This window comes from Monodelphis domestica, chromosome 1 (genome assembly GCF_027887165.1).
Source record: "Monodelphis domestica isolate mMonDom1 chromosome 1, mMonDom1.pri, whole genome shotgun sequence".
NCBI classification, from domain to species: domain Eukaryota; kingdom Metazoa; phylum Chordata; class Mammalia; order Didelphimorphia; family Didelphidae; genus Monodelphis; species Monodelphis domestica.
The window spans coordinates 571,106,362-571,127,512 of record NC_077227.1 but is presented as its reverse complement, the minus strand read 5'-3'; the positions used below and the strand labels follow the sequence as shown (position 1 = coordinate 571,127,512).

Sequence of the window (21,151 nt, the reverse complement as noted above, 5' to 3'; positions counted from 1 at the left end):
TATGTGTGATTATTTTATATTCTGTAACTTTGCTTAATTTGTTAATTATTTTAATTAGTTTTTTAGTTGATTATATTTATTATTATCTTTATTTATTATCTTTATTTTTAGTTGATTATCTGGGATTCTCCAAATATTCTATAATATCATCTGCAAAGAGGATAGTTTGTTTTCTCATTGCCTATTCTAAGTCTCCATTTCTTTTCCTTCTCTTATTGTTATAACTAGCATTTCTAATACAATATTAGAAAACATTGATAATCATAGGCATCCTTGTTTCACCCTGATCTTACTGAGAAGGCTTCTGACTTATAGCCATTACAAATAATGCTTATGGTTTTAGATAAATACCACTTATATTTTAAGGAAAGCTTTGTTTATTTCTGTGTTTCCTCGTGATTTTAATAGGAATGGGTATTGTATTTTGTCAAAAACATTTTCTGCACCTACTGGGATAATCATATGCTTTCTGTTGATTTTGTCATTGCTTAGTCAATTATACTGATTTTTTAAAATATTTTGTTATATTAAAGTTCTCAAGTATCCCTTCTATGTCCCCTCCCTGCATTAAAGAAGCCATCATTTGACAAAAAGATATATATATATATATATATATATATATATATATATATATATATAGGCATATATATAAAACTATGTCTTTTTTGTTTCTATTTATTCATTTCTCTAGACGTGGACATACACAAGTTATCCTCCAAACAATATTTCTGCTGCTGTTTACAATGTTCTCCTCTTTCTGCTTGTTTTGCGCTTCATAATTTCATTATGGTCTTTCCATGTTATTTGAACATTATAACCTGCTCCTCACTTTATTTAGCACAGATTATTCCATTACAATCACATGACACAACTTGTTTAGTCATTCTGCATCTGATGGGCATCCCCTCAATTTATAGTTCTTTTTCACAAAGAGAGCTGCTATAAATATTTTAGAACATAGAGTTTCTTTTCCTTTTTATTTAGGAAACAAACAAAGGGTATGTACAGTTTTATAACTCCGGGCATAATTTTTAATAATTCCTTTTGTTTGGTGGTACATTCATCCTTTTCATTTTTAATATTGGTCATTTTATTTTTTTTTAATCAAATTGATCATTGACTTATCTATTTTGTCATTGTTTTCATAAAATCAGCTTCTAATCTCCATCAGTTCAATGGTTTCCTTACTTTTAATTTTATTAATCTCTTTTGATTTTCAGAATCTCAAATTTTTGTTTAACTGGGGATTTTTTTGTCTGTTATTTTTCTAGTTTTTTTAGTTGCATACCCAATTAATTGATCTGTTTTTTTTTTCTTTGTTTTATAGATGTAAGCATTTAGGGATCTCATATTTCCCCTAAGTACTGCTTTGGCTGCATCCCATAAATTTTAATATGTTGTCTCATTGTTGTCATTCTCTTTAATAAAATTGTTGTTTTTATGATTTGTTCTTTGAACCATTAATTTTTTTTAAACTATTGAAATAAGCCCAAGTGTATTACTGGAAATCTCTATTTTGGTATCCCAGATAGTATGCTATTGTTGTTTTTTAATTTTTTCCATGGTTACATGGTTCTTCTTGTCTTCCTCTCCTCTTCCCTCCCCACTCCAAGAATTGATAAGCAATTTTGCTGGGTTATACATGTATTATTGCTCAAATCTTACTTCTATATTATTCATTTTGTAATTAGAGTAATCTTTTAAAACCAAAACCCCAAATCATATATCCATATAAACATGTTTTCTTCTGGATTTCTACTCCCACAGTTCTTTCTCTAGATGGGGATAGCATTCTTTTTCATAAGTCCCTCAGTGTTGTCCTGGATCATTACATTGCTTTTAGTAGCAAAGTTAATTACATTTGATCATCTCACAATGTTTCAGTTACTGTGTATAATGTTCTCCTGGTTCTACTTATTTCACTCCACATCAGTTCATGGAGGTCTTTCCACAAACCACTACTTTTTTAAACATTAATTATTTATTTTCCAATAAATTTTTAATCTGTTTCCATGGCCCATTACTGAATGTAGTTTTTTTTTTGTATTATGGTCTGAAAAGATTGCATATTCCAGCTTTTCTACATTTGGTTGTGAGGTTTTATTCCCTAATAATAACTGGTCATTTTTTGGTAAGTGCCATGTGCCACTGAGAAAAAAATATATTCTCTTCTCTTTCCATTGTTTTCTCTAAAGGTCTAGGCTTTCTAAATTTTGTAAAATTCTATTTATCTATTTAACTTCATTCTTGCTTATTTTTTGTTTAGATTTACCTAATTCTAAGCAGGCAAAGTTGAGGTCCCCCATTAATAGAGTTTTACTGTTTCTTCCTGTAACTTATTTAACTTCTTTAAAAATTTGGTTGCTATACTGTTTGGTGTAAGTTTACTAATAGTATTACTCCATTATCTATGGTACTTTTCATCAAGATGTAGCTTTCTTCTTTATCTCTTTTAATTACATCTATTTTGGCTTTTGCTTTGTCTGAGATCATGATTGCTACCCTTATTTTTGCTTCAGCTGGAGCATAATAGATTCTATTCCAGTTCTTTACCTTTACTCTTATTTACTTATCTACCTCAAATGTGTTGTTTTTTTGTTTTTTTTTTGTAAACAACATATTGTAGGATTCTTGTTTTTAATCCACTTTGCTATCAGCTTCTGTTTTATGGGTGAGTTCATCCTTTAGTTATGATTACTGCATATTTCCTTTCATCCTATTTTTTCCACTCTTCTTCTCCTCTCTCCCTCCTCTTTCTTCCCCCTCGTTCCTTCCTTCCTCCTATTTCCCTCTCTCTCTTACTCCTTTTACACTTTCCCTCTTCATAAATGTTTTGCCTCTTATCACTGACTCCTCTAATCCTCCTTCCTTCTATCTGTTTTCCCCTTCTCTTATTTCCCCTCCTACTTTCCTATAAAATTAATTTCTATATCCTACTAAGTGTAGATGCTATTCCCACTTTCAGCCAATTCTAATGAGTAAGGTTCAAGCATTGCCTCACCCCCCTTTTCCCCTTCACTGTAATAGCTCTTTCAGGTCTCTTTTATGTGAGATAATTTACCCCATTCTACTTCTCCCTTACTCCTTCTCCCAATGCAACCTCCCTATCCCTTAATTTTTTTGGGGGGGGGGGGAAGGAGGGTATCATCCTATCATGGTCAACTCAGTTTTTAAAGAGTTATAAGTATCATCTTTTTATGTAGAAACATAAACAATTTAATATTATTGAATCCTTCATGTTTCTTCTTTCCTATTTTACCTTTTTTATGCTTCTCTTGAGGCTTGTATTTGAAAATAAAATTTTTATATTGAGCTCTGTTCTTTTCAACAGGTGTACTTGAAAATCTATTTCATTGAATATCTGTTTTTCCCCCCTAAAGGATTGTGCTCATTTTTTCCAGATATGTTATTCTTGGTTATAATTCTAGCTTCTAGAATATATTCCAAATCCTTTTGATCCTTTAGTGTAGAAGTGTAGAAGCTGCTAAATTTTATGTAATCCTAATCTTGGCTCCACATTATTTGGAGTACTTATTTCTGGCTGCTTGCAGTATTTTGTCCTTGGCCTGGAAGCTCTGAAATTTGGCTTTAATATGCCTGTGAGTTTTCTTTTGGGGATTTCTTTCAGAAAGTGATCAGTGGATTTTTTCAATTTCTATTCTATCCCCTGGTTCTAAGATATCAGAACAGTTTTCTTTGATAATTTCTTGGAATACGTTAGATACGTTCCTTTTAAAATTATGGATTTCAGGTAGTCCAATAATTCATGTTATCTTGTCCCGATCTGTTTTTCAGGTCAGTTGTTTTTCCAATAAGAATTTCATTTTTTTCTTCTATTTCATCATTCTTATGATTTTAGCATTTCTTACTGTCTCATGTAGTCATCACCTTCCACTTTCCCAATTCTAAATTTTTATGGAATTATTTTTTTCAGTGAACTTTTGTACCTCTTTTTAAAGAATTCTTCCCTTTAAGTGGATTTTTGTGCCTCTTTTACCATTTGGCCTATTGTGTTTTTAATATTATTTTCTTCAGTATGTTTTGGGTCTTCTTTACTAAGCTTTTGACTTCTTTTTCCATGATTTTCTTGCATCACTCTCATTTCTTTCCCCAATTTTTTCTCCACCTTTCTTATCTAGTTTTAAAAGTCCATTTTGAGCTGCTAAAGAAAAAAAAAATTTTTTTTTGGCTTGAGACCAATTCACATTTTCCTTTAGGCTTTGCATATAGCCATTTAAACTTCATTATCTTCCTTTGAATTTGTGTTTTGACTTACCCTGTCACCATAATAATTTCTATGGTCAGATTCTTTTGTTGTTTCCTCATTTTTCCTAGCCTATTCCTTAATTTTTAACTTTGTTACAGTTGGACTCTATTCCTGAGGTGGAGGGGGCACTATGAGAAAGATTGAGGGTTTTTTTGTGTTGCTATTTTTAGAGTTCTAGGGGTAGGGATCTGTAAGTATTCAGTGGTTCCAAGGCTGTATGATCTAAGAAAAGGTTTGATCACTGCTCTCCTAGCCTGAGTTCCAGTCTTTGAATGGTTACATTCTTTTCTGCCCTGGACTTTTCACTAAAATCCATTCTCTCACATACTGTGTAGTATGCCAGTGCTCCTTTTAGCTCTAGGTCTGAAACCTGGAATAGCTTATGGACAATGCAACAGGCACAGGTCTCCTGTAATCTTCCTCTGACCACTTGTCTAATTCCCTTATGATCTGTGGTCTGAGAGTTCTGGAAACCATTTTTGATGATTCATTTACCCCCTAGGTCTGCTATTGCTTTGCCTGGTTGTGGCCTCCACTGGACTTCACTACATTCTCACTGCTCCACCTTCAACTCAGTGAGACAGACTTTTTCTGTTGACCTTCTAAGTTGTCTTAGAATAGGAAATTGTTTCACCCTGCCCTTTTGTTGGTTCTGCCATTCCAGAATTTATTTTGAGGCATTATTTTAAATTTTGGAGAGGGACCGAGGCATTATTTTAAATTTTGGAGAGGGACCTTCCTGCCTTTAATCAGCCATTTTCTCCCTAGTTTCTTAATACAAAACTTTGGATCTCTATGAACATGAATCAATAGAGTGGGTGTGATGGTTATTGTTGTTGACTTTTTTTTTTCAAACTCTTACCATCTATCACAGAATCAATACTAAGTATTGGTTCTAAGGCAGAAGAATAGTAATGTAAGGGTTAAAATAGGAGTTTTGACAAAATAAGAGAACAGCGTTCAATAATTTAAGTTTTAATGAGAATATAAACAAATAACAATTTAATTTACTACCTAAAAATGCCTATATCTCCCTAAAACTGTCTATAACTGCTGCTAATAGCTCTCTTTAAGGAAAATCCAGCTGATCACCCTTCAGCTCAGCTCACTAGGTAGAATCAATATATATATATATCTCCCAACCACCAACTAATCACCAATACACACCATCAGCAACCCCCAATGACTAACTCATGCCCAGCAGCCAAATTCTCCACAACTGCCAGTCCTGTCAGCAACTGACCCCCCCTAACTGTCAGCAACTGACAGGCTGACCAACTGACACTTGGGCCCCTTTTATAACCTCCTCCTACCTCACTTCCTATCTCTATGGTTTCTACTTCCTGTCACTGAGGGCTGGTTAATCCCTATCCATCTCTATGGTAAGAGGACCTCCAGGTCCCCCTTAAATTAAATAAATTAAAGAATTCCTTTTTACAGTAAGGGCTGGATAATTGGGGTTAAATGACTTCCCTAGGGTCACACAGTTAGTATGTAAGGCTAAATGTGAGCCCATGACCTCCTATTTAAAGTCCTGGCTCTCTATCCACTAAGTCACTTCGCTGCCCCTGGTCCTTCACGTTCTAAGAGGACCAGTAGTATCATCACAGAGTGATATCTTGACTTCAACATATATTGGATTTAATTGAAGCAGAGTTTTACAAAGCCATTAGCCTCACTGTGTCTTCCAGAGTTATTTAAGTCCAGTGATAAGACTGAAATAAGAATGATTGGTAATGGTTCAGGATTCAGTTGATGACTTAAGCATCTTTGATATTTAACCAAGTTCTAAAAGCTCCACAGCACCTGTTTTAGCTGCCTTTATGGTTGTTGGACCAAATCGTTTTCATATGCCCATTCCAGTAGACATCCCCATAACTCACTGATGGTTTGAAGCCTATTGGTTACCCTCAACCTGGTTTAGCCTGGCTGTAGAGATGGTTTTACCACAGTATGGAAATGTAGGCACTAACAGTGGAAGAATAGCCCCGAAAAAGGTTTGGTTCTAATCCTTTCTAAACATCCCAATAAGAAGAGGTTTAGAGAAAAAAAACTAAGCCTTGGGACATAGAATTTTTCCACAGACTAGATGAATTTCTGCCCTTATTATGTTTTCTGGATTTTCATCCCTTTGATCTTATTTTGTGTAAAACAAAGAATACAATAAGTTAAGTTTTTCAGTGGTATGATAGTTATGAGAATAATTGTTCTGGATTTTGAAGGCTATTTAGCAGGGAATTTGGGGAAGGAAAAACCCATGATGAGAAGCCTTACATTAGCATGGATACATGCCCAAGCTGCACCATCAAGCTGCCTGTGAGCCCCAGCATTACCCAAGACTGGGAAGGGAGGGAGAAAGTGCTCACATTGGGTAATTGGACAGAGGGGAAGGGCATGCAAAAATGTCCTCAGGTGTGGAGTGGAGGAACCCCCCTCCAAGCCTCCAGGGCACATGTGCCACTCCTTCATCAATATGGCCTTAGGTGATATTAGGTGACTCTTAAGGTATAGATTCAAATTCTGTGATTGAAAGGTCTGTGAGTATTTAAGACCAGTAATACTTTGTTCTGCATCTCTCCAAAGCAGTTATAACAAAATAGTATGTATTATAGTTATCTCTATGGTTGTAATTCTACTAGCTCAATGGTAAGTTCAATGAGGAAAAAAATAATAAATGTTTACCGAATTCATGAATTAAAATAATTATAATTTTTAATTCAAACAGATGCATTTAATAATTAAAGAATCACAGAATTTCAGAGTTGGAAGGGACCCCACTGCCTATGGATAGATGAAAGGAACTACTTTCCAAGGCATCCCATTACCTTTGGATATTTCTATTTGTTAAAAAATCTCTGCAATTTTACACATTATTCCTAATTCAGACCTCAGGAGGCAAGCCCAGAAAATCTAATACCTCTTCTAGGTGACAGCCTTTCACCTACTTGGAAAACATCTCCTTCCTAAGTCTTCTCCTAGCCAAATAGCCCCAATTCTTTCAACTAACCCTCTCATGAGCCCCTTCTCATTGCTCTACTTCACACTCAACTCTTTATCAGTGTTCTTGAAATGCCACCCTTAGAACGGAACACTCTAGATCTGGTTTACTTGGGGCAGAATATGACAGCACTAGATATCCTTCTTTGTACACATTGTATCTTAATGGTCCTTGTTGTCAACAATTTTTTTCTTTCCCACAGAAATCACGGAATGTAAGGTTAAAAAAGACTAAAGATGTTTAAAGTCCAACCCCTTCCTGAACAAGAATTTTCTCTGATATTACCAATAAGTGATCATTGAATCTTTACCTGAAGATTTCTATCGAAAAAGGAGCTCACTTTCTTCTTAGTCACATGATTCCACTTTTCTGTTATTTCTAATTGTTGAGAATTTTTTTACCAAAAATCTAAGGGCCTAAATTTGTGTCCCCATGTATAAAAATTTTTTGTCTCAAATGTGCTAAGTATTTCTAAGTAAAATATTGATGAATATACCTGAGGTGCCTTGGAGACAGCATCCTATCTGAATAACTAAAGTTCTCAAATTTGAAGGTTCAAAACTTACCTTCTATTATAAGCATTCCAAGTCAGAATCTAAGGTTCCTATAATTTCTCATAAATTTCTCCTTTGGAGGAAGACTAGAATCTTTATACCTAACTTTCTTTATAAAGGGATGAAATCTGTATAACAAAGGGCTGTTATGAGAATTAAATTAGATGATGCATAGTATATAAAAAGTACTTTGAAAAGTATATTCTATGTTATCTAATTTGTATGGCACAATTCAAGCCATCTCTTTGCATTCATACCATAATCTCATAGCTTTGTAAATAATTCTTATTTACAACAAATAGCATTGTTATATCTATAGTAGGTACTCAATATGTTGACTAACAATGAAAATAAAATGTTAGCACTAGATTGGTCCTTGTGAAAACTATGCTTTGTGTGCCAATTTATTATACTTTTTCAAAATTACTAGTTCAAAACTATAAATGCCTACGAATTATTTCTTTCCTTTTGTTAGCCTTTCTAATAGGGAGTCAGGTTGCTGTTTCTAAGGGGCATATCTACAAATGTTGGAAAAGATGAGATAGTCAAGTTAGTTAATAAATATTAAGCACTGGGGATACAAACTAAAGTGAAGATGAGTCTGCTCTTCCATAATCCAGTGATGGTAAATCTTTTAGAAACAAAGTGCCAGATGTCCTCCTTACCCCACATAGGGGAAAGAGAAAGTGCTTCCATCTGGCTGCTGGGCAGAGGAGTGGGTGAAGTGAAAAAATGTTGTCAGGCATGGTGGAGAGGGAGAGGGGAGTAACTCCACCGAGTTCCTCTGCCTTTCTAGTAATGAATTGGGAGGAGCAAGGAGGGAGGCTGCATACTCAGAGTGCTCTGTGTGCCATCTCTGGCACCTGTGCCATAGGTTCACTATCACTGTCATAGTCTAATGGGGAAGAAAGCATTCTCCCCAATTAAGCAATCTAATATAATGATAGTATAATACACTACATATCATTTAGCCTTGAATTATAGAATTTTAAAACTGGAAGGGGTCTCAGATCTATCTAGTCTTGTTATCCCACTTTTTTCCACATTTTGGTTCCATTTTTACACAACTCAACAAAATTAAAACCTGCTTGAGCCATTCATACCTGACTGTAATTTACAAGAATACAAAGTGTCATTTTTTAATATGTGAAGAGCCTAATTACTCATTAGCATGACAACCAATGCTTTGTGGATTCCTCCACCTTGCCCCTCAAAATTATAGTTTTTTCATACTATCTTGCCCAGCCCTCCTTTTGTGACCAATGACATCTATTTATTTTCCAAAGAAAGTTATGGTCCAGATGTAGAAAAATAATGTTCATGGTAGCATTTTGTATAACAAAAAGCTAGAAACAAAATGTGTTCAATAACTGGGGAATGGTTGAATGGACTATGGTATATCAATGTAGCCATATGATAAGTAATAAAAAATGAGTTCAGAGAAATGTAGGACTTTTATGAAATGATGCAGGGTATAGAAAGCAGAGCCTTTAAAGGTTAAAAATCACAATAATGGCAACGATGCAAATCAAGTCAACGTTGAGGGACAACAAAAAATTGGTCAAATATAGTGATCAGCTTTAGTATTATATTATTAAATACATAATAATAGTTGCCTTTGATATTAGGCACTATAGTTTGTAAATTGCTTGAATACATTGTTGTTTGAATCTCACAACAGATATTAGTTTCCCCTATTTTACAAAAGAGGAAACCAAAGGTCAGAAGAGTTAAATGACTTGTCCAAGTCACAAAGTGGGAAGCAGAATTTGAACTCTTGTCTTCATGATTCCAGCCTACTCTATTCACCATACTATACTTTCTCAAATCTTATCTGTTTACATTTGACAATTTATTTTCAAATAATTATTTTTGTAAGGGAATTTGCATGGATATTAGATTCTTTTGCATCAAGAACAAACTATAAGTTTAAAGACATTTGTGATTATGGAACAATGAAGATAAATGACTCACAGTGTTGGAAATAATTTTGGATTTTCAGCACTGATCTTCTGAATTAACTGTATCCATGGAATAAATATCAGAAGGGCTAGAAGAAACTTGTATGAAAGGTGAATATTAAAGTTGGGGCAGACTGTTGAAACTTTCTGCTGCCACCTTTCCAACCCCTAGAGGCAGGTATAATTAGATCAGTAACAACTTGTTATGATCTATTGAGACAAGAAGGTAGGAGAAAGAGCACTGAGTTTAAAGTCCTATCTAAATTATTCATATTCTGCCTTTAGCTATGTAACCCAGTTACTTAACCTGAGCCTTAGTTTCTTCATCCATAAAATGGGAATATTTTTACCTACCTCAAAGCTTGTACTGAGGGAAATACATTAGAAAGCTTACATTTTTATATAAAGATGCTTTTTCAAGAGCTTTGATTTCAGCCATTCTCCCTCAAAGCTATAATCTACCTATAATTTAGTTGATGGGCTGAGAGTGGCTGTAGCTGAAAAATTCATTAGCTGGTTGCCAACCTGGAGACGAGCCTGTTGTAATTTAGGCCAGTAGGTCTTGTTAAGACTCCACCCATATTTGGAAATTCTTCATTCAGTGGCTTGGGTTCTGTTGGTAACTTTGAGAATTCAGGTCATATCTGTACCATGATGATGCATTGGACTAGTACTTAGAGGAGTTGTGTGAGTAAATTAGAATTAAATCATTTTGGAGGAATAGGGATAGTACTTTCTTTCACCCAGAAGTCAAGGCTGTGAAATGTCGCCGAGACAAAGGGAATCTTTGGAAAATATTTCATTACCAGATACCCATATAGAATGGGAATGAGTGGACCGTGACAATTTTACCTCAGACCCAAGCTCTCTTGGGTATTCCAGTAACTAGCGAAAAGTAATTTCCCCCCAATGCCATTGTCCATAGTAGGAGGACCTCACTATGAGCTATGAGGACTTGGGGTAATCTTAACTCCCCCTCATTTCTTATTATCCTTGATTTCTACTGAAAGTACTCAAATAGCAACTTTATGAAGACTTTTGCTGCTACTCTCCTCTCCACCAAAATAAACTTTTATTTATTTACTTTGTCTATTTTAATGTGTATTTTGTCTTCCTCTGCAGTAAGCTCCTTGAGGGCAGCTTTTTATCTCCAGCACCTGGCCCATAGTGTATGCTTAATAAATGCTTGTTGATAGATTCCTTTTTTTCCCTGACCTCCCAATAATCAGTTGGTAGTTAATTCTAGCTCCACATTATCTTGCATCTGCCCTTTTCTTTTCTTTAAAAAACAAAACCCTTACCTTCCGTCTTGGAATCAATACTATGTATTGGTTCCAAGGCATAAGTACAATAAAGGTTAGACAATGTGGGTCAAGTGATTTGCCCAGGGTCACACAGCTGGGAAGTGTCTGAGGCTAGATTTGAACCCAGGACCTCCCATCTCTGGGCCTGGCTCATAGTCCGAGCCCCCCAGCTGCCCTTTTCTACTTGAACCTATATGAACATAAATAACATAGTTTGATGGGGCTTTGTAAGGAAGTGTGCTAGGGCTCTGGGAATTGGGTTGTGGAGATCTTGAGAGGGACAAGCCAGATTCACACCCTTTCCTCATTAACACAGTTGTAACTACAAAACACCAACTACCCCAGTCTTGCTCATTTATCAATTTAACAACTTCGAGAATTTTTTTTTTCTAGGAAATGCCCTTTAGAAAGACCAGTGGCCAGTGGATACACTGGGAAGCCTCTAGTCTCTGGAGAGATGATTGTACATAAATTTAAGAAAATGAACTAAATTATTTCAGGAATGATCAAACATTTAGAAAAAGACACGATGGATTAGAAATAGGACATGGTTTATCAGGTACAAAAAACACCAGACTACCTTCACCTTTTTTATAGGCTTTACTACTGTTAGATCAAGGAAGGCCACATATAAGGGAGAGACAGACCCTTAGGTTAAGAATTCTTGCTATAACTACCTATATAGATTTTTAGATAAGCATTCAACAATAGTCTCACTATTATTCTCACAGAGAATATGTCGAGATGAGGACATCAGTGAAACTGATGTAACAACTTATTACAGAAGTCATTGTGATGTCTACCTAGAAGGTCTCCTATGGAATACTTTAGGAATTTGTGGTTGGTTCTATGCTGTTTAACACATAAGTTAACGAATTGAGTATTTTTAGAGGATGCAAAGCTGACGATAACTAACAGGATGGCAGGTTAAGGATCTGACAGGATCTTGACAGGCTAGAACTCTAGGATGACTCCAGTGAAATGAAATTTAAGAGATAAATGCAATCTTGTAGGTACTTGATTTGATCCACTGGTCAGTCCGTCTTGAAGCAAGGTCAGTCTCATTTCTAATCTGCCTGCAACCTAAAACTTTACCAGGCCGCAGGGAGCCTATTGTAGGGAAAACCTCATCCGAACAGGCCCATTAGCCTTCTCTAGCTCATGGCTGCTATACCACTTTGGGGCTTGTATGCTTTCTCCACCACTGCCCCTGCATTTCCCATTTTCCAGTTTCCTTTTATGGGATTTTCCCCCCTCCACTCCCCCATCAGATTGTAAGTAAGCTCCACAAGAACCAGGACTTACCATTTTTGCACTGTATTTCTGGCACAGCACAGGACCTGGTGCATGGTAAGCACTTTGTTTGACAGAATCAGAATTACAAGATCACAGGATTAAGATTATTCCAAAAGTGAACTAAGAATTTGAAACCAGATCCTGATTCTGGATCTAATGTTATTGCCCTTAAACTACAATGCTTCTAAGCTTTTTATTATCTTGGTGGTCTAAGGTCTTTTTAGCCACTAATTAAAGGCCCTAAGTATATACACAGGGCAACCCTAATTTAGATAGCTTTCTCCTGCACACCCAAAGTAAACCCTCATTGGAAGAATGATGCTCAATTTACATTTTACCTTTTCTCAATCTTACCACCTGCCCACTAAGACTACACTAAGATAGCATACCTGTCCTTATCCTTCAAACATCCCCCCAAAAGTGAACTAATTCTATTGCAAAGGCCTCTTTTTTCCTATCAAACTATAGTAAAAGTAAAAATTCTAGGATTCTATGGAACAGTAAACTCATTAAATATAAACTTTTCTTAAGTACTTAAATGTCTAACCTCCAAAAAAATTAAGTCTTTTTCGGTTACCTTACAATCAATTAATACAAATTCAAAGACATAACAGGTTTCTTTTGGATTGGGAGCCAAGCCTAGTCAAATCAGCCTGCAGACACTTCCTAACTATGTGATCCTGGGCAAGCCTCTTAACCCCCATTGCCTACTGATTCTAAGGCAGAAGATTAAGAATAAAAAAAAATAATAATACTATAATAATAATTCCCTGAGTCATTAAAGATAGTGTAAAGATGCTTACTGAAATATTAAATTCTATTTCACTTAAAAACAAAAAACCCAGCAAACACCTTTACCTTCTACTTTAGAATTAACACTATTGGTTCTAAGACAGACAAGCAGAAAGGGCTAAGCAATGAGGTTTAAATGACTTGCCTAGTAACACAACTAAGAAGTATCTGAGGCCAAATTTGAACCCAGGACCTACCTACCTACCTCCAGCCCTAGCTCTATCCACTGAGCCAACTAGCTGCTCCCTTCAAAGTAATTGTAAACCTATTCTATATGAAAGGTCACATTATTTTAAAACCTCTAATAAAAACAGGCATAAAATGAATATATTGGTATTTACCTTGCAACTTCAATTAGAATTCTTATCTGGAAAGAAGCAAGGACATTCTTAAGTTGGAGATATGATCAAAACATTAATTTTTATTCTGAAAAATCCTAGGATCTTAGCCAGAAGGGATCTTGAAGGTTGGTCATCTAGCCCAACTCCTTTCCTTTATGGATGCATAATGATGCCCTCCAAAATTAAACGATATAACAAACATCAGGAAATGGAGTTCTAAGTCTAACTTACCATAAATTCTCAATTCTTTTTATTGCATGTCACTATTCTACCATTTAAGTTTCAATTCCTTGAGTCTTATGGCAAAAGCCAAATGCTATTTTAAGCTGGAAATGTTTGATAATGTTCTTCAATTTGGCTGTGAATAAAAGCATACAACTCCCCACTTAAGTCTATAAACCTTAGATTTGCATATGCCCTTAAATAGCTTTTCAATATTCACCACTCTATATTAACATATCACATGTTCATTAAATGTGAAATAATATTCTTTTATTGCTATTTCCACAATGCTTTATATTCAACAGTTCCAGGGCGAAAAATAAAAATATTGTCAAGTAATTTTTACATTAATAGCTAAAGCTGAGAATCCATTAAGATTTCTGTAGCAGAGCAGGGTCCTAATTTGAAGACACTACTCTGTGAAGAGTTCAGTTCTGATATAACTTTATTTAAACTGAAGACATCTTTTCTATTAGAATTACAAATGGAGTTTGTTGGTATAAAAACATCTAAAATAGAATATCTAAATAAGGCATAGGCTAGGATGATAGTATTAAGATTTGGACTTTTTAAAACAAATTTTAAGGTGGAAAGAAGTACTATATTTACAGAAAGCTATCTACATATTTATGTACCTAGAGGTACAAATCAAAAGTTAAGACTGAAAAGACTTAACAGTTAAACATGTTGAAATATCTTGAAAGCAGTTCTCTCTTCAAAAGCTTTTTCTCCTCTAAGTATGTCTAAGATCCTCCTTCATCCTCAATCTTGGGAGCCAGGTAATACTTTAAGTGTCCCATATCTGCAATCTTATACTCCACGACTAAAAAAGACAAAAAAAAAGTAGTTAATCATTTGATAGAATTACAAAAAAAATTTAAGTCTATTGAAGATGAAGTAATTTAATCACTTACCAAGTGGGACATCTGCAGACATACTAAGTGTTACTGTAGGAGAAAGTGGAGTGGCTTTGGTAAAGAAATTCAGGTATCGAAGTGCAAAAGTCAACTGAACTGGCTCATTCATCTCTATTGTAACCTAAAGAAATAAAGAAGTCTTAGAAATGAATCTGTTCTGAAGTTATAATAAACTGGAAAGTTGATTAAAATTCAAATACTATAAGCTACTTCTCTCCCAAATAAAATATAGACATTATATTGCCTTAATACAAATTTAATTAGCTGGAAGTTCTTAGGTCATCTAAATAGATTAGAGCCTGACTAGCTATTTTTTCTTAGAACAATTTCTTAAAATTTTTACTTTAATTAATTTCCTTAGTTCTAAGATGGGGCTGAATTTTTATGGTAAAATGAAGAAAAAGAACTAATGACTCTTTTATAGTTCTTTGAAAATATGCATTTTTAGAATACTATTCCCACACTGTAATCTTTTTTCAATTTGCTGGGTATTTAGTGGAACCTGCTAGTTATCTTAATTTACATTTCTTAATAGAAATTTTGTTAGTTACCTGTGTAACGATATTTCCCCCCAGCTCAATTGCCTTTCTTAACTTAGTTGCATTATTTTTGTTCATGCCAAAGCTCTTCCAACTTTTATGTAATCAAAATTTTATTCTATGTTTTTAATTGCCTCAATTCCTTGTTTGGATAAGAACTCTTTACTAATACAAAGTGAAGTAAGCAGAACCAGGAAAACAATCTCCACAAAGAACATAACAATGTAAAGAGAAAGAACAGCAGAAAAATTAAGACCAAATGCTATGAAATAATGGTCAGACTTGGCTTCAAAGAAGATATATGGAGACATCTCTCCCCTCCTTTGCAGAGGTGGAAAGGACTATATACTATGTATATGGAACACTACCGGTTAAATCAGTATGACTAGTTTAGGCTTGTTGAACACTTTCTCTTATTTGTTATTATAAAGGATGGCTTCCTAGAAAAGGAAGATGAGATATATTGGAAAATGATGCAAAAATAAGATATTAGTGAAATTCATTCTAAAAAAGGTCAATATTATATACAGTATAAAAAAAGCCAAATTCCTGAATGTTTTATAATACAGAGATACTCCTTATTACAAGTGAATACTGATTTGAAAGTTTTGAAGATTCTGGTAAAATTTCCTCATTAAATTAGAAATATGCTTTTTGTGGAATTTTTGAGTCTAAAGAATAATTAGGTATTTAATTGAAAGATAGTACTGACAGGCAAACACTGTGCTCAATGCTTCTGGCAAAAAAATATGTATAGCATAGTTTTTGTACTCAAGGAGCTTAAAATTTTGTACATGAACTTAGAAAGATATAAGTACATACAAATTAAATACAAAATATGATGTGGTCAGTTCAATGAGTTATAAACACAAATGACACCAAAATCAAGACACAAGTCTAATTGAAAGTATGTGGAAATGGGCAGCTACATTAGTGCAGTGCTTTGTAGGGAGGACCTGGGTTCTAATCTGGCCAGATACTTCCTAGATGTGTGACTGGGCAAATCACTTAACCCCAATTGTTATGTCCTTGTCACTTTACTTGGAATTGATACTAGAACCAAAAGGAGGGAGTGCATTAAGTCAAGACAGATGGCTTGGTTCTTGAACTGGGCAAACCACTAGATGTGCGACCTCAGATAACTCATCTAACTTTGTAAGCTAGTGATGGTTTAGAGACAGGAGTACCTAAACTACAACCTTCATGCTGCATGTGAGCCCCACCTTACCCCAGATAGGGGAGGGAGTTCCCATTGGGCTGCCAAGCAGAGGGGTGGGTGAGGTGAGAAATGTCCTCAGGCACGTGTAGAGGGGGAAGGATGCAGCCCCCTCAAAATGTGTGCCATAGGTTTGCCAACATGGTCTAAGGCTCTGGTTCCAATTAGCCATAATATTGTGGTAACCCACTGTTACCTAGATTCCATACTGAATGTTAAAAATAGGGATTCAATAAATTTCCCACTATCTGACTTCCTCAGAAAGTGATACTGCTGGGTTAGGGTGCATTGTTGTTTAGAACAAGGAATTCTGCTTCTAACTCATTTTAGGATGAGTCTCAAAACCAACGGCAATTAATTTGTGGTTTTAAAATAGCCACGCAAGTTTTCTTGCCTTGACCAAGGACACATTTCTTATGCTGGGCTCATTTTTTTCATTTGCAAAGAGCCTAAATGACTACAATCCTTTTAAAGTGTGAATCTTTGATTTTATGTTCTACAGGACAAACACGTCATTTCCTACCTTTATAAATTTCATTATCCAAGTTTTAGTTTGAAGGCAAAATTAGGTCTCTACCAATGACTTTCATATGGATACCAAGTTATACCCATTTATTATGTAGAATTTTGACCTAGTATTCTAGTCTGAACAGATTGTTTTTACCAATGTCACAACTCGCTGCACTTAAACTACTTTCTCAAGATCTATATTTGACTTACAGCTTCCTCCTCTTTGTCAACATTACTTGTCTGTGACAGTTTTACATTTCCACTTCCCAGTTCTCCACTGGCAGAGAATTTTACACCATCTTTTGCACAGGAAATTACAACAGCATCTCCAATATGACTGAGATCCCGACAGATTCGTGCAAATTCACCAGAAGGCATTTTCACTACACAACTGTATTCTTGTTCCTGCAATACAGAAACAGTTCTGAATATTTAGGAGTCTAAATGTTTAGATTTGTCATCGATTTCATCTTCTGAAAAAAGAAAGATACATGAAAATTCATTCTTTTGAGTTGATCTACATTCAAAAGTCATGATTAAATATGTTTAGCAAATAGTTCAAAGCTCAATACAACTATTTTCAAGGAATACATAAAAAAGGAGATGAAAAGGACATTTACCACTATTTTAAATATTTATGCATATAGCCAAATTCACTTTTCTTAAAAGCCAATTGGAGTGACCAACAGCTCAGTCACCATACCAGGTACTAGGTTATCAATACTTAACAGTTTTGACAGATGCATAAACACAGGGCATAAAAAGACAGCTATGTAATTTGTCTAACTTGTATTCTGGAAACATTATTTTCACATTAGAAATTTAATAACCAATCACTTTCCTATTTTGATGCAGATAATAAAAATTTCTGTCCCCTGGAAATTATTAGTCTATTGGAATTGACTTTTATAAGTTACTATTAATTAAAAATAAGCATGTCAACTAGGCTTAAAAAATAAACACATACAGGAAAAGAAGGAAGTCAAAAGAGCAGAGGTTGCCTAATGTGATGGAAATTAACACATGCTTTGGACAGAGGATTGGGCTTAAATCTTGACTCTTAGCTACTAACCGGTATAACCCTCAGGCGACATTTAATGTGTCTAGCTTTCCTGTTTAGTAGTAGGATAACATACTAAGGTCCCAGCTACCTCTATTCCAACTGTATTATCATTGTTGTTATGCATTCTTCAAAATTCAAACATGAGGTAAAAATAAGATCTAAACTCTGATTTTAGATCATTATTTTCTTAAATATATGAATAAAGTAGTATATATTAAGTAAAATGAATGCAACCTTACAAGTGTTTCCCACTCCCCCTTTCTAAAGTTTCTTTACACATCAAAACTTCAAATACATTAAGTGTTAGAGTATGGTTTTGGTCATATTATTTAGCTTATTAATTAGATACATAGCAAGAAATCCTGATACTTACTGGAATTCCAAGTTGTTCAACATCTAAATCCATTAATTTCATTTCGTAGTCTGAAACTTTTTCCTGATCTACAAATAAAACAAGAATGCTTCATTTTCCCATTAAAGCATGCAAAAACACTTTTTCCTCATTTTATCTGCAAAACCAAAATGCTTACAATTCTCGAATTAAAAATTCACAACTATAGAAGGTTTATGTTTTATGAAACTGAATTGCCATTTTATGTTTCAGAATTAATGAACGAATCTCAAGAATTTTATGTAAGACAACTTACTTGGTGCCTCAAATATCAGAGCGAGTGTATCTGCATTGTCTTCTGCCCTTAGGGTAATGATATCTTCATTGCTGGCACATTTTAAGATTTTGGACATGCTATACAATGGAAAAAAGGGGTAAAATAAATACACTCATCTACAAAGTCTATAAAAGTGCCAACGAGGTAAAGGTTATTCTTGTAACTGCGTTATCTTCTACTAACGGACACTACTGAGATATTAACAGTGGCCTGTAAACACTCAACTTTTCTGTATCGTGGCACATTTTGGTAGAAGGCATAACATTTCTCCCCTCCTCATTACCAATTTTTATGGGGGGAGGGAGCGAAGCAGCAAAGACCGCTGGCTTCCTCCGCCCTCGGCAAGGCTCGCTTGGCCCACGAAATATTTCATGGAAGGTAGCATGCTTTTTTCCCTTTAAATTTGAGGTCTTGGGGACTCCTTTTGGGAGAGATCTTCCCGCCACAGCCTCTCGGGCCACATTGTGAGCTTGGCGCCTTAATGACGTTGGGCGGGAGGCGGCCAGGGCGCGCTTCCCCTACCCCAAACCGCGCGCTATAGCCTGGTCCCGCCCCCCGCTGACACTAGGACCAATGGAGTTCGCCCATCCCCCGTTCCCCCGCGGCAGCAAGAACTACCGCTCCGCCGCGCTCCCGCCAAGAACCTAGGGAGAAGTCCAGGGGAAGGGGGAGGGAGAGGGAGGAGAGTTTGCCTGGTTTAAAAAGTCTAAATTCGTGCACTAGGTTGCGCTTACCTGGTGAGATTAACGCCCATGGCCAGATTGCGGTCGCAGCGGTAGGTATCAAAGCCCTCCGAGCGAAGGGTGAGTTGCACCAACGAGATGTGGGACGAGTCCATGCTCTGCAGGTTCACCCCGCCCGAGCTGATGTCCCAGCAGGCCTCATTGATGAAGTCTTTCAGCGCCTCCAGCACCTTCTTGAGGATGGAGCCCTGCACTAGCCTTGCCTCGAACATGGTGGCGAACAGAGAGACAAGAGCCGAGAGAAGTAAAAACAAAGTCGGCCTGCGCCTGAGGGGAGGGCAGAACTTGACTCACTCACGGAAGCGAGGTCCTCAGCCCGAGAGAAGACGCAGGCACAGAGAAGCACACACAACAGCAGCCTCCAACCAAATGAATCTCCGCTTCCCCAACTCGCGCTCTCGCCGGCAAGTCGCCGTGACGTCACGGCGTAACCACTCGCCTTCTCGATAATGCTATTGGTGCTTTGTCGACCAATCCAATCACGAAGGTCTCGCCTACGACCCCTGAGCCAATCAGAGGGAGTAGGCTTGCCCCGCCTCCCATGATTGCCCGGGCTTGCTCAGGTTCTCCTAATCAAATCTAAATCTTTTGTGATGGGCGCTGGGTTTGTTTTGGAATCCTAAACTAATTCCACAAAGGTGTCTTTTTTCCTTGAAGTGTGGGATTTAGAGCTGGAAGCAATCTTGGGAGATAATTTTGTCTAATCTCTTCAATTTACAGATGAGGAAACTGAGGCCCCCTAGAGGTGAAATAATTTGCTCTTGGTCACATAGGTAGGAAGTTGCAAAAAGTGTTCAAATTTAGGTCCTCTGGGCCCAAATCCACAGTTTGTTTTTTTCTCGTCGCTACGCCATCATATATTTTCTAATTAGTGTGACCTTTGGTTAAATGATGATTTGGGGGGGATTTTAATATAATAAACAGAGATAGAAGTTGGTGTGGCTTTAGCATGGTGCCTAGCACATAGTATGCACTTAAGTGCTTTTTCCTTCATTCTAAGATAATAGGCAATTACGTTTCCCACAACTTTCTTGCTGACAGGTTTCTGAATATATCCCAACCAAAGAGATTAATTACCTTCATTCAGTTATCTAAGCTCTCTATGTGTATCTAAGCATCCACTAACAACTTTTAATTTTTAACAACTATATAGACCAACAATGTTTTGCCCATTCTCTTGGAATTGTTCTCCTCTGTTAAATGAAAATACTGAATTGTTAGTAAGGTTCTTATGAACTTGTTAGGCACCAATAGCTCCTTGAGTGCATAGATTTTGGGGAGGGGGGTTAATCTCCTTAGTGGGTGGTTTGTTTAGTTAAATCAAGTTGCTGTGTGTTTCCATTATTGGAAGAGGGAGTACCTAGCTAAATTTAATTTTCCAGCCCTTTCTTTTGACAGATGAAAAAACTGTAGTCAAGAGATAAATGACTGACCCAAAGTCATAGAGGGACTTAGTACAGAGACACAAAAAAGTATCTTTTTAGTTTTCTCCAATGCTTTCGACTTCAAGGCTCTTCTCTTTCCATACTAGAAGCTGCCAAGATGGACTATTTTTACTCTTTGGGGATACTAGGAGCTAGACAAGAGGATCAGCGGATTAAAAGTAGCTATATTATCCTATTAAAATATGCCAAAAGGAGTATTGTTAATGGGAAGAAATTGTCATTGGAGAGTATGTACCCGTTTGTTGTGAAAAATGCCTATTTTATTTTTATTTACATATGTACAGTAAGCTTGAATTATTTCCTTTCATATTGGAT

At 36.0% G+C, this 21,151-nt stretch overlaps 1 protein-coding gene across 1 annotated transcript; it reads right to left on the bottom strand.

Moving 5' to 3' along the window:
• Positions 1 to 13,983: 13,983 nt before the first annotated feature.
• Positions 13,984 to 19,834, bottom strand: PCNA (proliferating cell nuclear antigen). The gene is made up of 6 exons (XM_001372473.4): positions 19,383 to 19,834; positions 18,628 to 18,725; positions 18,354 to 18,421; positions 17,128 to 17,322; positions 14,650 to 14,773; positions 13,984 to 14,558 (listed from the first exon to the last, which is right to left on the bottom strand). The coding sequence occupies exons 1-6, from the start codon at positions 19,601 to 19,603 to the stop codon at positions 14,479 to 14,481; spliced, it is 786 nt and encodes a 261-aa protein (XP_001372510.1). The 5' UTR covers positions 19,604 to 19,834; the 3' UTR covers positions 13,984 to 14,478.
• Positions 19,835 to 21,151: the final 1,317 nt, after the last annotated feature.